Source organism: Phaethon lepturus, unplaced genomic scaffold (genome assembly GCF_000687285.1).
Source record: "Phaethon lepturus isolate BGI_N335 unplaced genomic scaffold, ASM68728v1 scaffold24963, whole genome shotgun sequence".
Classification (NCBI taxonomy): Eukaryota; Metazoa; Chordata; class Aves; order Phaethontiformes; family Phaethontidae; genus Phaethon; species Phaethon lepturus.
In genome coordinates, this window is record NW_010531548.1 from 2,192 (window position 1) to 18,718 (window position 16,527).

Here is a 16,527-nt window from a genome sequence, read left to right on the forward strand (position 1 = left end):
AGCCCGCCCGGGGCCGCTTTAACGTCTCCCTCCCCCCGCAGCTACCGGGCTGATGATCGGCTGCTTGATCTATCCCGACGGCTGGGACTCGAGCGAGGTGAAGCGTCTGTGCGGGGACAAAACGGACAAGTACACGCTGGGCGCCTGCACCGTGCGCTGGGCGTACATCCTCTGCATCATCGGCATCCTCGACGCTCTCATACTGTCCTTCCTGGCCTTTGTGTTGGGGAACCGGCAGGACAACCTCCTCCCGTCTGATTTTAAAGTGGAGAGTAAAGGTAAAGGCAGCTGGGGCTGAGCTCCGAGCCCCCATCCTGCTGCAGAGCGTTTTCACTCTGCGGCCGTCGCTGTTCTTTGGGAGGATGGCGGCTTCCTCCGGTGGGAGAAGCAGGAGAGCTGCCCTGGTCGTGCTGCTCTGCAGGGACTCAGGGAGAGCCTGAAAAGGCAGAAAATCGAAGCAGCACAAGGCAGGAGCCCAAATTGAGCTGGGCTACATTTCACACCGTCTGGCTTTCTCCCCATCCTGTCTTAAATTATCCCTTTTTGAAAACAAACCTGGAAAATACACCTGCACCTTCAGTGTTACACCATACCCCGTTAACGCTGTAATTATCTTGTTTTGCAGAAGAGGGCAACGACTGAGGGAGCCGATCAGCAAGTAAGTCATGCCCACAGTGATTTTTAGTGTTTCTTTCCCAGCACGTCATGTTGCTGCCGTTATTTTGATTACTGAAAAGATTGATGACTGTATAGATTTCGGTGCTGTAGTCACATTGGTTTTGTTTGTGGTTGAAGGGGAAAGAGCCTTTGCTTTGCCTCCTGAAACCAGGAAAACATACATCCTTGCCAAGTGACCAAATAAAAAGCTTAGAATATGAAGTCATGCTCCATTTAGCAATAGCTGACCCTTTACCTTCTCTTCCCAGGGACACCTAGAGCTCTTCGGCCCTCAGCCCTTTATCTTTAAAGTGACCTTTCCAGGAGCTTTAAACTTACCCACAGCTGTGGATTTTCTACAACTGTTCTTTTCACCTACGGGGCTGCCCTCGGCTCACAGCTCTTGTGGAGTTTATTCGATGGGAAGAGCCCAAACTGGACACAGGGGCATTTTTTGGGGGGGCCATCAACAAACCTGGGGAGAAGGATGGTACTTTGCTTCTTTTTTGGGGTTTGTACACATTCTTTCAAGAAAATTCCTTCTGAATAAAAATACATTGGTGTTTTGGGTTTTGTGCTCAGCTCCTTGGGGCCATGTCCGAGGTTGCCCTTGTAGTTGAAAATACAACACAGCCAATTCCTAGCAAAGCCGTGAATCATCTTCCCGCCCTGGGCAACAATAACCAAACACAGCTCTCTTAAAAAGTGCACTTTTCTGGGTGGGTGGGTGGAAATAAACCTGCTGGGCTGCAGCAGGCCTGTAACCGTACCTGCAGGCTGCAGGTGCCAGTCAGCATCGACTCGCTGCGTCACCCAATTAATCCGATTTAACCATCATTTCTCATCACCCACCTCCGGCAGCCTTCGGCACAGCCCATTTCTGCCGAAGACAAAGCAGCACATCATCCCGTCCAGCTCTCACCCGGTCAGAACCCAAAATTAGTGCATTGTTATAATTTTCATTTCTACTTGCTACACCATCTCCCTGTGTCTCATTTTGGAAATTAAAACGCATTTGCTCATTAGCAAAGAAAATTCAATCAACGGGCCACTAGCTCGGAAAGAACAGACTTACAGCAGGAACATATGAGGAATAGCGCTCAGTTATTAAATACTCTGTTTATTGTACGGCTTTCACAAAGAAAAAAAGACAAAGCACCGAAGTAGAAAGAATAAAAATGTATTTTCCTTCAGGTTTTAGACTGACACAGCAAGTACAAATCCTTTAGTGTGAGCACTTTACGGCAATTTGGAAATTTAACAAACCCCAAGTAAACGAGCACACGGTACAAGACCGAATCCTGACAGCTGCTTCTGCGGGTCTTCAACTCACAAGCTGGCTCTAGCCTTGGCTATCATGGTAAAAAACCTCCTCCTCCCGTCAGGGGTGGCAAAGGGAAGGCAAGAATGGGAAGGAACTCTCAGAGTCGAAGCGTGCAGACCTCTTCTAGGAAAAGTTCTTTAACCAGCTGGTCTCAAGTACACAGGACTGGGTGAGCTTTAGAGACAACAGAAATTACTTGCCCTGTCAATATATGTTCACAGTATGTAGACAGGAGGTATTCTGGAACCCAGTCCTGTCTGCAATCCTTCTGTAATGGATATGGAAGTGACCCACAACTGGAAAAACTCCAGATGAAAGGAGGGGGGTGGGGAGGTGGGGGGAAGTCAAATCAGCAGTTTAAAACTCTTTTGGTATGTTACCTTCCTTTAATTTTAGATTATATGCATAGAGAACCTGATCTACCCCTAAAAGAACATGCAGCATGATTTGCATTAATAAGCCCAATCAGGTGTTGAACTGGAGAAACTCTTTTCAAGTAGATTAAATGACACCAAGGTTTATGAATGAACCATCCTTACGAACCAGGATTTCCAAACACACATACAGAAGTGACACATAAACAGTGGTCTTGGCAGCTTTGGCAACGCAATCGTCTTGGATAGCATCTTGCGTGGCCTCCGGCACGCTCCTGCAGCAACTTCTATCCTCTGAGAGCTACCACGAATCCAAAGGCCTGTTTGGTCCAGGGTAAGGAAGCGCCTCTGAAATCTCAACGCTGCCAAATCTTGCTTTTGAGTAGGATGCACTGAATCTGTGATAGGATGAGCAAGTCTAGAAAGAGCCATCATAAAACTATCAAATGCCACAGTGATTTAAGTTTTAATTAAAATTAACCCATTTATTCCTTACATCCAACCCCCTCTGAGAAGTTTATATAGAAACCCCACAGAACATTTTTACCTGGGGTAACTCTAGAAACAGCTTCTAATCCAGTATCTACATGGAAAAGTCAGTTCTCTTCCACTTCTGCTAGCTCTCCTTGTGCTAATGGCCCACAAAATAAAAAGGCAGTCCCATCCTGGGAAGTTATTTCTGAAGGCCAGCACCTGAAGCAAGTTAAAGGAAAAGAAATCTTTACACTGGGCCTTCAAGTGTTGATTTTGAAAAATCACAGGCTATAGCGTGGCTGTAATACAGATGCTGCCACCCTTTTCTTGGGAAAAAGTGAATGGTCAAAAATTAAGAGCCAGAGTAGACTGCATCAGTGAAAGCCAATCTCTCACAGATACAGCAACCGCCTCAAGCAAGGCAAAAAAGTGCCAGTAAGGGATAAAAACCAAAAAACTTACAGCTCACTACAACATTAGAAGAATTGCCTGCAACAAGACTACCTCTCTGCAGCCAAAAGGTGCGCCCATCTGTATGCTGAAGATTGTGCGTTGAGTCAGTTCCAGCTTTTGCTTGTTACTTTTTAGTCACAGGCATTAACATAGAAAATGACACCGAGATCAGAAACTATTTTGACTATCTGGGCACAGGAAAGGAAAAAGTAAAGGGACAGGACATTTTGGAGGAAGAAATAAAGGATACTAACATCTAGGTTTAAATAGGGTTTTCAAAAGATTTAAGCAGCTAGAACTAAAGAAAAGTTATGTGACTGGAAAGCAAAGACGACAGTAGACTCCTAGAAAAGGATGGAGGATTTGAAGGTTTTTGCTCTGCAAGGAACTAACACCACCTTGGTGCCATCTCTTACTTCTCACCCCATTGATAACTACTGGATGAAAAGCGGGAAATCGACTCCTGAGTCTCAGTGAGATAAGGAGGTGTTCAGATCTTCGTGCCCCTCATGAAGAAAGGAGAGTTGAAATTTAGCTAAGGGAGCATATCTGAGCACAGCTGAGCTCACATCTGTAGCACGCGCTGACTTTACAGTGAGGAGACTCAAAAAAACCCCTTCATATTCTATTCAAGTAGTCTTTGGCGAAGCCCAATCAAGGCAAAAACACACATGATGCCCACTGGCTGAGGAGGGTCCCCATTGAGTCACACAAGCAAACTCAGCAGAACAGGTTAGATTTATCTAAAATCTTGGAAGCCTTGAAGGAAGAACTTCACACTGAAAATGAACAAGGAAAAAAAAAATTGGATCTGGGAAGGGGCAGCTGGGTGCATGTACGCTATGCTGTAAACCAGAGTGTAGTGCTGTGGCATTGGGTTGAAGCCTCTATGAGTTAAGCCAGGGGTGCCTGAGACACTCTGCTGCTGTAGCTCGTTTCTCTGGGATCAGCTCCAGCATAGGTAATAAGAAGTCTGTGAATGCAGCTGCCTCATCTTGGGCCCACTCGTATTTTTCCACCAAGACTTCAAAAAGGCCCCAGGGCTTCAGTTTGGTGATGTGCTTCAAATCACCTGAAATCCAAGACAGACAGGTTAAGTGCAAGTCATGGGAGCAGAGCAGAACAGCTAAACAAGACAGACTGAATTCAGAAACTGGTCTGAATAGTTGGGCATGGGGACTATAAAATGGTAGGGCGTGCTGAAGGAAGAAGAAAGTTATACTAAACCCCCTTTTCTATCTGCTTTTGAAGACTGTTCTACAAATGTACTTCCTTGAAGGCCTCTTTTTTCCCTCCTGCTATTTCTGATCCAACATCAGCAAATATTATTTAACTTCATTAAATCACCAATTATACCAGTTGACGTGACAGATAAACACTGTGCCATTGACTTTGGAATACATACAACAAATGCAGCACTGTTTGAGGAAGCAATACACTACTAACAGAAAAGGATTTGTTTTATTAAAAAAAAGTATTAAACTAGGTCAAAAACTTCTTCTTGAGACTCAATACATTTCTGGGGTACTTAAGGCTTTATGATAATGGTATAATGTGTCCTGAACAACATGGCTCAGGATGCAAGGCACTATTTAGGTGAAGGTGACTGGCATGCTAGAAGTGGAACACAGTTGTCTGGAGAAGACTTCAAAGGTGAGTCAACAACTCTAGTTGATAAAGATCAGCTAAATAAAGCCAAATCACATCTGAAGAAGTATCTACAGCACTGTTTTCCTACCTGCTGCATTTGATCTACACCAAGATGTCAAGTACTAGGACACAGGATACTTTTAGCAGCTAGACAAGAATGCCTTATATTTAGCTGCAGTTTTACTGAGAAAGCCTTTCATAAAACAAAGCAAAGGCTGAAAGAGGCATCTTTGCTAGCATCTATTGTTAATTGGCATTTCCAGCAAGGCACTCCTGTGTATTTGGGGAAGGGAATGAAGGGATAAGTGACACTTGCTTTGTTTCCTTTTACCTTTTTTGGTGAAAAACTCCTTGGAGTATTTTCCTGCCAAGATGAGCTTGCGAGGTATTTTCCCCAGAAGTTCTATGATCAATGCAATGTGATCTGCATATTTTCAAAAGAAAAGACAATAAGACACATCCACTCAAGACATCTCTATGCCCCAGTTTCCTTCTCTGGGATAAAAACAAAGACATTGTCCCCCTTAAAAATTACTTTGAGATCCACCTGATATCAGATTACACTAAGAAAGGACAAAGTAAACAGGCAAGGCGGGGGGGCCATTCGAGGCATGAACAGTTTGAGAAGCAAGACAGAGAATCCAGTGGTAGGAAGAATGGGAAACACCAGAACAAGAACCTGGACTTTACTACACAGTATTTTACTGCAGAGGCTTGAGCAAAGCTGTCCCCTAACTCCACTGATTTGGGTAAACAATTTTTTTGGAAGGAACCTTTGCATTGCTAAATCATAATGAAGCATCCATTGTATTTCACATTCCATTTTAAAGAGAAAAGACTTAGACAAACACACCTTCATCCCGTGAGTAATCTTCCCCAGAATGAGGCTCAAACAGATAGTCTCCTGTTGCTAATTCAAAGGCCTAAACAAACAGAAACAAGCACATTAAATCACTTTTATGCACTTCACACATTGTTAGATGTACTGCAGGTTGATTCTGCATATCTCTGTGGGCCAAAAGCAAAGCAGTGGGAAGAACAACCTGTAGAACTCTCGTACACCACTACCATCTTATGATGTGCAATTACTTTGCAATATTAAACACCATGGGCATATCTATGATGAATTCTGGATTGTAACATAATGCAGTACACTTGTGTGAAATTGTACAAAATGAAGGCATTTCACACATTTAGCCTCTCGCACCTCAATGGCATTTTGTGAAACTATGTCACATCCAAACTCTACTTTTTTTTTTTTTACAAAGATTCTCCCCTCCCTCCAAATTTCAGATATTAGAGACATTTTTCAAACAGTTAATCTCTGAACATTTGTCTGTAGATACAAAAACATGTCTTAAATGAGAAAAACACTTGCATTAATTTCAACCCACCACCCCTAAATTCCATGACACATTTTCCCTTTATGTATTCACTTTTACTAAAAACAGTACCTCTGATCTTTTGTATTCTTAAGTTTTCTTTACAGACTGCTGTCGTCTAACTATTGAATTAGGCACCCGGAGTAACCATTGCGTAACTTTGGCCACACATTCTGCAGAGGCCACATGACCCTATCGCGTTCTGTTTTACCCCATTCATTTAAAAAAAAAAAAAAAAAATCATAGCTTGTTTTGCAAGACAGCAAAAATGACTTCACTCACTATTTTCCCAATTTTAAAAAATAAACGCCAAGCTTTGATTTGTAGAAAACACAGAATGGAGACACCGAAGAGGCATGTGCAATAACTGAATAGACTGATTTTTTCTTTTAATGACCATATTCTACATTTGCCAGCTATTACAGGAACAGCTTCAGCCTTGTCTCAGCATTACTCAGATTATAAAATGATTTCAGACATGCAGAGGATGCATATGATTAAAATATGAATTTATACTGAAGACATCTGTGAAACAGTGCTGGATGCAGCAGAAAGGCTCTTTATATAAAAAGATTTTGTCTTCAGAATTGCAGAGTTGTCTTGGTTTTCCACAAAGCATGATGACAAAGTACAATCGTATTTGGAATCTGCTGGTGCTGAACAATAAAACTAACTTTCAAAAGGAAAGCCACCTATGGCAAAAAAAGTATTCAGCAAATCTAGAAGCTGTCTGAACACCTGTGAGTTTTTTTTGCCAGGCTTGGCTAGTGACTCAGCAGTCCAGAGTGCCCAGCATGCTCGAGTGTCCCAGAATGTTCTGCAGAAACAGTTTAAAATCCCCTGGATGACACCACTCACCATACATGCCGTGCTCCAGATGTCTGCAGGGGTGTTATACCCCGATCCTATCAACACCTCCAGGGATCGGTACTGTCTGGTCTGGATGTCTTCAGTGAAGTGCTTGTGCTAAATAGAAGAAAGGCTTTTAAATAGTCTCTAACTGTTCAGTAAGAGAGGCGAATCAACAACCTAGAAGGCCAGAGCAGATCAAACCTCATTCCCATTACACTTCATCTGAATTTTACCATCCTCATTAATTATTTCCTTATATTCCTACAAGTACTGTTTAAAAGTGCCACATGAGACACAATCCTCTAAGTCCAGCAGTTCAGAGGAAAGCAAGCCACAAAAACAGAATAAGGGAAGACTGTTTCAGAAGCTGCACCCTCTCCTATCCAATCATGACAGACAGGCCACGATTCAGCTACCTTAAAGCAGAGAAGCAACACCAATGTAAGAGACCGCCTTGCCAGATGCTGCAAGCCTGATGTGCAGTTTGGAGTTTGAGACTCTCTCCCATAAGATCTGAAGTATTCTGCCACTTAAAAAGCCAAGTAAAATAGACATTTCTTTTATTTGAAATGTCAAACATTTAAAAGCAGCACAGCACAACCATCAAAGAATGAAACTATTTATGAGTCTCTTTCATGTGCTCATGAATCCACTGAAATGGTCTGACAAGCTCATAAACTACAGAACTAGCACATCAGAGCAATCGTTTGCCACTTTCTCATTCTCCAGGAGAGCAACAGACTCCTTCAGAAGTTTCACATATGCAGATTTCTCACATTATATGTGACACTATTCACGGGCCCATTAGAAGTAATCTAACAACCAGCAAGGCACCCAGAACACAGGCTGAAATCCTCTGTTAGAGGACCATTCCTTTCTCTGTGCCCTTGCTCCCTCCTCTTTTTTTCCTCCCCGACATAGTTTCAAACTGTCACTACTTTCATAAGCAGGTCTCAGACAGAATCTGTTTTACAGATTCTTTTCCATCTTGGCATACTGTGAATGAATTAGCAGGTTTAAACAGTCAATGTGAAGAGATTGTAAACTTACCACCCAGCAGGCATTTCCTAGGTCAGCTATCTTCACTTTGAGCTTATCTGCATTCTTGGGCTCAAGAGGATTAAGAAGGAAATTCCCAGCAGTTGATTTTCCTAGAGGCAACATGTACAACAGCCGATTAAAGCTACATGGACAGTGTCACCATCTGTCATCCAAATCCCATCGTCCTCTCCCTACCCAGGAAGGGTTTTTGCTTATGGATCAGAACTTTTCCCTTCCTGAAGCCTAGGTACAAGCATCTGTTGTTCAATAGTGCTGACTGATTCTCAGCTACCACCATTAAGACCCAACTGGTGTTACAAAGCAGAAGGACAAGTAAGTAAGCATACACAACAGCGACTGCTTTCCAGCACTCTTTGCACAGCCTTAAAAAGTCTGTCTATATCCAGACAGGCTTTTTAAATAATGGTATTGCTAGAAACAAAACAAGCCTCTCAACCCTTAAGTCTTCCTAAATATTTGAAGGACAGTCCGCATCTTATAGCATCTTTTTGACATACCCATCACTCACTGCTGCAGAGAGAGACAGTTACAAGAGCTAAAGTATATATCGGGAAAACCTCAATGACACAGTGGAGAACAAAAACATTAAGTCACTAAATTATATCCAGCTGTATCTCTAAAGTAATTTGGGAGGGAGCTGTGAGAAGCAAAATACACCCAGTAATCTAGCAGGGACATCCAACTAAATGCAGTTCAAGTTTCAAAATTTTTACATTTCACTTCCTACTTTTCATCCACGTAACACCCCAGCAGTACTCTGCCAAGAAAACGCTGCAGAAATTTTTTTTAAAAGGAAGTACAGATGTTAGTTTCTCCTTCCTTCTCCAAGCAGATATACTTCAACTGACCTTTGCATCAAAGATGCAAAAAAGGACAGTTTTATCAATTGATTCAAGCTTTTTTTTAACACACACCTGGAATGTGTTTAAACTGCTGTACACTATTATGTGTCTTATGTTCTCCTAAACCTTGTAAAAATAAGTTAAAAAAGTCTTGTAAGACTTATTTTCCCCCCCCCGAAACAAATCATATTTAAACAAAAGCATTAAAGAGGTTTTCTCCTTATGCTGTATAAGCTTTGTTTCAGTCAGGCTACATTTCCAGTTCTGGGAAACATTTACTCATCTCAGGTAACTGACAGGAGCTACCTGTGCTCCATTTCAAGAACGAGACTATCAGAACACACTGAACAGTACTTATCCCATAATTTAACAGCCGGTGACAATTTGTAGACTTATGTTTCTAATTATAAATGAAAATCACATAAGCAACACCTGATACAAAAAGGAGGGCATGTTCCTATACTGAAAAACAAATGTATAGGTACTTTTTAAAAGCGGGCATACTTATGCATTCAGTAGTCAAAACTAAGGTAGAACTACAATAGGAAGCTACAAAACAGTGCATATCTCAGAGCAGGGCTGTCAGTTTAATCACTCCTGGGAGGAAAAGGCTCAAACAGGCGGTTCTGATCACTTCAGCCGACAAAAATGGAGGTTTCTATTAATACTCTGATGAAGTGTTGTAGCACAACTCTCCCAGATCAAGGAGAAAGGAGCCCTTTCTCACAGGGTTCCTCTTATACCTTTGTTGTCTGTTGGGCTATTATTCTCATTCTCGTCCTCTGAAGGTATCTCTGTCCGGATGCTTTCTTGCAAATGGTTAATCTCCTGCTCATTGAATGATCGCTCTTGGTTGGACATGGGCTGACACACCATGGAATCTTCTGAAACTAAGGGCACGAATGAGTCCGACATTGCTTCTTGAGGCCTGTTCTCCGAGTCACCGTTACGCTGACTGTAATTACAACTATGGAAGTTCTCCTCCTTCTGTGTGTGAGGGTGATCACCACAGTCATTGGCATTATGAAGGTCATCCTCAAGTCGCACAGACCCTTGATTGCCGGAGTCTGGGAAGTCCGTCATTTGTACCACTCCGTTGCAATTTATTTCTGTTACACATTTTGCCACACTGCTTTCCATTAGAATAGATTGCTCTTGTACGATGACTTCAGCTGGAAGAATGGAAAAGGAGAAGGTAGCACAATATGTCTAAAAAAAGTAAGAGCTGAAGCTTGTTCAGGGAGCCCCTCAGAAGTAGGTAGTTCTCAAAACGTAACTGAACACAATCCTTCATTAATTCAATTTGTAACAGGAAATTCCCTATCCTCTTGAGAAGGGTAGAACGCAGTGCAAACAGGTTAAATGACAGCGGCCACCTCTACTAAAGGTGCTCACTCTACTCGTGCCAGCATGAGTGAAAGGACAACGCTGTGCTACTTTAGCAATACTTTAGGTCCATACCTGTCTTTTTGCTGACATTTTCCTCTGGTGGACTAACTTTTATGAGCATTTCCAGAGGGCTCTGAGCTTCTTCCTCCTCTTCAGGCTGTGTCTGCCCAGGGCTCGCTTCCTTCTCCATTTCCTCTATCTCTTGCATTCGCTTCTCTAACAACTCGGCCTGCCGTTTCTGCTTCTTTTTCAACTTTTTTTTCTTATTCTTTGACATTTTGTCAGCCTACACAGAAGCAAGCAGAGTAACTGGACTTATTTCATATTTTAATAAAGCTAAAACACATCAAATTTTAATTTATTTTAGCGCAGTGGAAGCAGTCTGGGATGAAAACTCTCAAGACAGTTCTTCTCCCAAATAAAAAGTAGATATTAAGGTTTTTGGAGCAGTTGCCTATGGCTCTTAGCGGTACATTTCTGTCCTGACCTGAGAAACCCACAGTATTCTCCTAATGAGTGGTCTCAGACTCCACAGACAACAGTCACCTTCACAACAGACCTTGAGACCACCAAAAAGACTACTCATTCTGGTGATATACATGAGAGAGAACTACTTACATCTCCAAGACAGCACTGAACCTGCTGCATATATCTATGACAAACACAAATCACACTTCTCCTTCTGATATGATTGCTTTCTCTTAATGCTGACTGCAATATGAAACAATGCAGGAGATACTATAACTAAATGCATACTTACGTGAAAGCTATTACACTTACTGGTTTTGGCTGTGGTGCAGTGCTCACTGAAAGGGAAAGGAAGATCAGTAAATTAGTATGTTTATATTAAAAAACTGCAACCACATTCTTATTTTAAGGTAAGCTTTTTCCTTTGTGTTTTGGTAACAACATTTTAAAGATACCAGCAAATGTTGTTTTGAAGGCTCATTTCTCTACAAAAGTAGAGCAAGAATTAAAAAAATGAGAAAAACATTAAACAAGTAAATGCATAATTAAAATTCCAGCTAGTAGACTTGCTTGACCGATATCAAAGACTTAAACTTCCAGTCGTGCAGCTTCATTTACTGCATGTATTATGCATCTTATCGAAAAGAAAATGCAGACCAAAACATTAAAATACCAAAGTTAAGGGAGCTTCCCTCAGCTAAACTACGCTATGAAGGGCTCAGCTAAATGTTGATATTGTAAGATTTATGACTGACAAAGTCTTCCAATACACACTGCAGCCCTCCCTGAAAACTACACTGGTACAGATGGGTATTCTGAGGAGGAATGTGAGGAACAAGGAACAAGAAAAAACTTGCTCTCACGTCTTTAGGGATGTTAGCATGTCAAGGAAGCTATTTGTTACAGGTTTTTAAGACTTCTGCAAACTGACAACAGGTAAATTGTCTTGTTGAGACCTTCATGAAATGCATTTTCAGCACCATGCAATGGAAGGAAGTAAGTTTTGAAGAAAGTGTGAGAAGCACCTCACCATATTTTCACTCCAGCACTATTCTGAGTGCAGGGTGTGCTATACAAGACTGACTGCCCTACCACTTCATCAGTGCCAGATTAGCCGTGTTAAAAGCAGATGCCAGCACGCATGTATCCTCCCTCCATTTTTCTTACACAAATGACTGCCTTCCTGATCATCTTTGAGTTTACAGCTTACGACTAACTTCACAATTTACAGTTGGCTTTTCAGAGGTTACTCGCATTATTGTTCCATTGTACTCAACCAGCAAGTTTTCCCTAGTGAGATCAGTTTTATGACTTGGGGTTAGGGAAGAAATAACATCAATTTTCAGGAAAAAAGCACCTGCGGAACCAGATGGTGGAGGAGCCCCAGATCTCTGCCACTCTGTTGCTTCTGCAGCCAGCCTGCGGATATACTGGTCGTTAACGCACAGAAGAATGTTCTCAGGTTTAATATCTGTATGAATAATTCTACATTTTGTGTGCAAGTAATCCAGACCCTGAAGAACCTGCAGACAGGAGATAGAGAAATCGGACCATTAGAAAAGCAAAGAATGAGCAAATCGAGAGTGAAGTGAAAATGCAAAATTGCCTAGGATGACCAGTGAACCTGGAGGATTTCTGTGTTTGAGAATACTCCAATTAGAGCTGATGGGATCAGTGGCTACTACTCTGTTCCAGAAAATATACATTTGCATGCAGATCTTCACTACGAATTTAAAATACTAGCTCTTTACCCTCATAACTTAACTTACCACAGCTGAAAATCTAATCTTAATTCCTCCTCCCCTTCACCTCACATGTAGAAAGATGTTTCTTCTTAGGCAATCATCCAGTAGGAAGAACAGGTTTCTCTTGCTCTTCCCATCATTAAGCACTGTACTTAATGTCACTTACTGTGACAGAGCTTTAAAAAATAGAAATACTCGCATTTATGAGAAATAATCAGGGTAAGAAAAGGTTAAAAGCAAAGCCGGCCTCCCATCACGGTTTAAGTGTCAGAAAATAAATATCTCTAGCAGAATGCTTTTGCAGTAGAGAAAGGAAGTATTAGCCTGAGAATGATTTTGTTGCATGAGAGATACACCACTGATTCTTAACTTTGTTTGCTTGGATGTGAGAAAGATTAGTGAAAGACCTCTCACTGGGTCAAGGGGAACAGCACAGTCAGAACTGGAACTTACCTGTTTGATGATCTTTTTGACACAAGGGAGTGGAAGCCCCTGATAATTTGACTTGATGATCCACTTCAGGAGATGGTGCCCTAGTACTTCAAACACCATACAAATATCTGGAACTCAGTCAAGGAAAAAGATGGACATCCTGACCCAAGGAGCCCTGAATTCCCACCAGGACTGAGGATCAGAAGAAATCTGTACCAGTTGGCTGTTTTATATTAGAGAACGCTCATCCTTCTGAAACAGCTCAGAGAAGCTGCATTCCTTAACAGCACCATTGTATCCGACACATCAGCGTTGTTATCCAAAACCCAAAATACAGAGGGATAGAGTTCGGACAATGCAGCAGTAGCAATCTCCTGCTTTGGGTGGAAGCCAGTTACACAATCAAGTGTGTATTAGTATTCCCTGCTACTATTGAGACAGCTTCAAGCCAACAGTGTATGTTTTGGAACAGCTAGGCTCTTGCCCCAGGCAAAACTTTATGCCAGATCTCTCTGTACCAGCATTATCTGAAAAGATAATAAAATTTCCATTTCGTAAGTCATCTTCAGAACAATTAAGTTACTTTCTCCACCCTCCCTTGCATCTTTACTAGCAAAACAAACTTTTAACAAGCCTGGACTTCAACAATATTTATATTAACTGCTTTTTGTCTGTAAGATCTCAAGAGCTACAGTCACTCTAGTGACATATTCAATATCGTGCCTTTGCTTTAGAAGCCAAACTTCTAGGAGTTTATTAGGCTGCTTTTCTTCTACACTGGCAGGAAGCCTACATGCGTTTCACAAGAGTGAAAGAAACATAAGATCCAAGTCAACATTTACTCGATGCTAGGTGCTGGAAAAAATCTGAGAGGAAATATATTCTGGGGTTACTGTCTTCTAAGTGTTAGAACATTTATAACCTACAGCTCTATTCTCTCAAGCAGTCTGGTAATTCTCACTGAAATAAAATATAAGATACCACAAAGTGGAAACATGCACAAGTCCAGCTTTCAAATTTTAAGGGTGCATTATTAGGACTTGCCACAAATCACCGCCTATTAGAAGGCGGTTCGCAGAACTACGGGGGATTTTCAGAGCAATACACTTTAAACATCCTAACAATGTTGATGAAGTCCAAGGTAAGATGCTTCCATAACTAGAAAACAACCTTATTATCAAGTTATAGACTGCACGTTTGCTATTTTTAATTACTTATCTTAACATTTTGTACTGCTTTACTTAAATAAGGGGTTATTACCAGGCTTACCAGGCTGCTTGCAAAATTGAGGAGTTGAGATAGATGGGCTCTTTTACTACAAAGGTACCTCAGACAATTAAGTCATTCAATCCTGATTCGCAAATCAGATGCAGCCACCCCAACTCTTATGTTAAAAGCATGACTAAGCAGCGCCGTCTCCACGACTTACACGTATTATGTCAGGCAGAATGATCACTTTGGATGTGAGCTTAGCAGGCAGTTTTGAGGCAGATGATTCTACAGCAGGTTTCCTTGGGCAGTGAAAGGGATGCCTGGGCATTGCTCACCAGCCTCAACGTGACAGCCACCCAGCAAACTCCCATCTTTATGCAATTCCTTGCCTTTATTCCACAAAAGGATACGAGAACCATTAACTCCTGAAATCTTGAAGTCATCTAACAACTGAACAACTCTCTCTTTACTTGGATCGTTTGGATCACTGTTGCGGACCTGCAGAGAATAAGGATTAATTTTGTGTTCCTTGAGGTAATTACCAGGCAAGAATATATTCTGAAGTCAGATCTACTGCACTACTGTTAGGTTTCTATCCAAATTATTTGCAGCTAGGTGATCCAGGAATATCAAGCATGTGACTAACGTGAACTCCTTAAAATGAATTAAAAAAAAAAAATTTGAACCCCACTCAGGCACTCACCGATTTTAGCAACTTGATTTCATCCAGTGCTGTTTCCGTGTAGTGCTCTGCACTCTTCACCACCTTCATTGCCACAAATCTCCTCCCTCTATGCACACATGGTAAGAAAATTAGAGACTGTTAAGGCTCATACAAAGAACTTATTCTCCAGGATTATCTTAATTCTTTCACATATGAGAGGTACTTCTTTAAGGCATCATGGAAAAATAAGGTTTAAGCACTCGTGAAGATTATCTTTGAGTGTCTTTTTATAAAATATCCATGTTAGTAATTTCTCATAAAATGAAATAATAGGTCAGAGATTGCTGAACACTTTCCACATACACAGTTTGTCCCGTTAACTCCCTCCCACACACTTGCATGGACAATATCAAAAGAAACTTCTGTGTTAGGATGTGGACAGCTATGTTTTGTGTTTTTATCTAAAGTAAAAAGATGCCTTCTGATCATGTTTGTGCAATGCTGTGCATCCCTGCCAGAAACGCCAGCTATAACAAAGACTTACTGGATGTCCCAAGCTAGCCACACAGTGGAGAAGTGGCCCCATCCAAGCTTCCGAATCACATGGTATCTTCCATTAAATAGATCTCCTATTTTTACAAGGTGATAACCACCTAGAAAAACAGCGGGAAGTTTATCTATCAAGAGAACATGAAGGTGCTAAAGAGCAGGTATGTGGAACAAGCGTCACAACTTGACGTGTTTAAATTTTTAATCACATAAAGAAATGCACGTTAGTCTAATTGGATCTCGCTATAACAAATATACGGTATGTTGAAGGAAGAGCTGTGACCAGCCTTCTAGTCGATTAAGAAGTTTTAATATAATTGAAGTAGAATGACTGACTTCTCCTCCTTTTCCATGTAGGTCATCACTGCAGCATCACAAGAGACTATTTCCTCAGTGAGAGCATCTGAAGTCTGCTAGGCTGACCACCTTTGGAAAGCAGAGCTTATGATGTTCAGTAATAGAATCTTAGAGCTAAATACCACCATTGCTTTGTGTGGTGGGCTGACCCTGGCCGGGTACCAGGTGCCTACCAAAGCCACTCTATCACTCCGCTCCTCAGTGGAAAGTGTAGTGCGAAGCTTGTGCATCAAGGTAAGGGCAGGGAGAGATCATTCAGCAATTACCATCACGGGCAAAACAGACTCAACTTGGTGAAATTAATTTTAATTTACTGCCAATCAAACCAGAGTAGAGTAATGAGAACTAAACTCAAATCTTAAAACACCTTCCCCACCTACCACTCCCTTCCTCCTGCGCTCAGCTTCACTGCCAATTTTCTCTTCCTCCTCTCCATGAGTGGCGCAGGGGGACAGGGAATGGGGGTTATGGCCAATTCATCACACGCTGTCTCTGCCGCTCCTTCCTCCTCAGAGGGAGACTTGTCACCCTCTTCTCTTCTCCCCACGGGAGACAGTCCTCCACGGATTTCTCCAACGTGAGTGCTTCCCATGGGCCACAGCTTTTCACTAACTGCTCCAGCCTGGGTCCCTCCACAGGTG

General features: G+C 41.8%; 2 protein-coding genes across 2 annotated transcripts in view; one reads left to right on the top strand and one right to left on the bottom strand.

Moving 5' to 3' along the window:
- Nucleotides 1–3,542, top strand: part of LOC104618888 (tetraspan membrane protein of hair cell stereocilia homolog) — a 4,669-nt gene extending 1,127 nt beyond the window's left edge. The window contains exons 2-3 of the mRNA XM_010284608.1: nucleotides 42–278; nucleotides 3,418–3,542. Of these exons, the coding sequence (XP_010282910.1) occupies nucleotides 42–278; nucleotides 3,418–3,542 (362 nt within the window). The remainder of the gene's footprint in view (nucleotides 1–41; nucleotides 279–3,417) is intronic.
- A 56-nt stretch (nucleotides 3,543–3,598) lies between these two features.
- On the bottom strand, nucleotides 3,599–15,633 carry SRPK1 (SRSF protein kinase 1; the record flags this gene model as incomplete). The annotated part of the gene is made up of 13 exons (XM_010284609.1): nucleotides 3,599–4,354; nucleotides 5,264–5,356; nucleotides 5,786–5,855; nucleotides 7,173–7,280; nucleotides 8,217–8,317; nucleotides 9,814–10,242; nucleotides 10,532–10,745; nucleotides 11,240–11,265; nucleotides 12,285–12,450; nucleotides 13,126–13,232; nucleotides 14,727–14,814; nucleotides 15,020–15,107; nucleotides 15,525–15,633. Coding segments are annotated over 13 exons (1,784 nt in total), but the record flags the coding sequence as incomplete, so codon positions are not given.
- Between the last annotated feature and the right edge of the window lie 894 nt (nucleotides 15,634–16,527).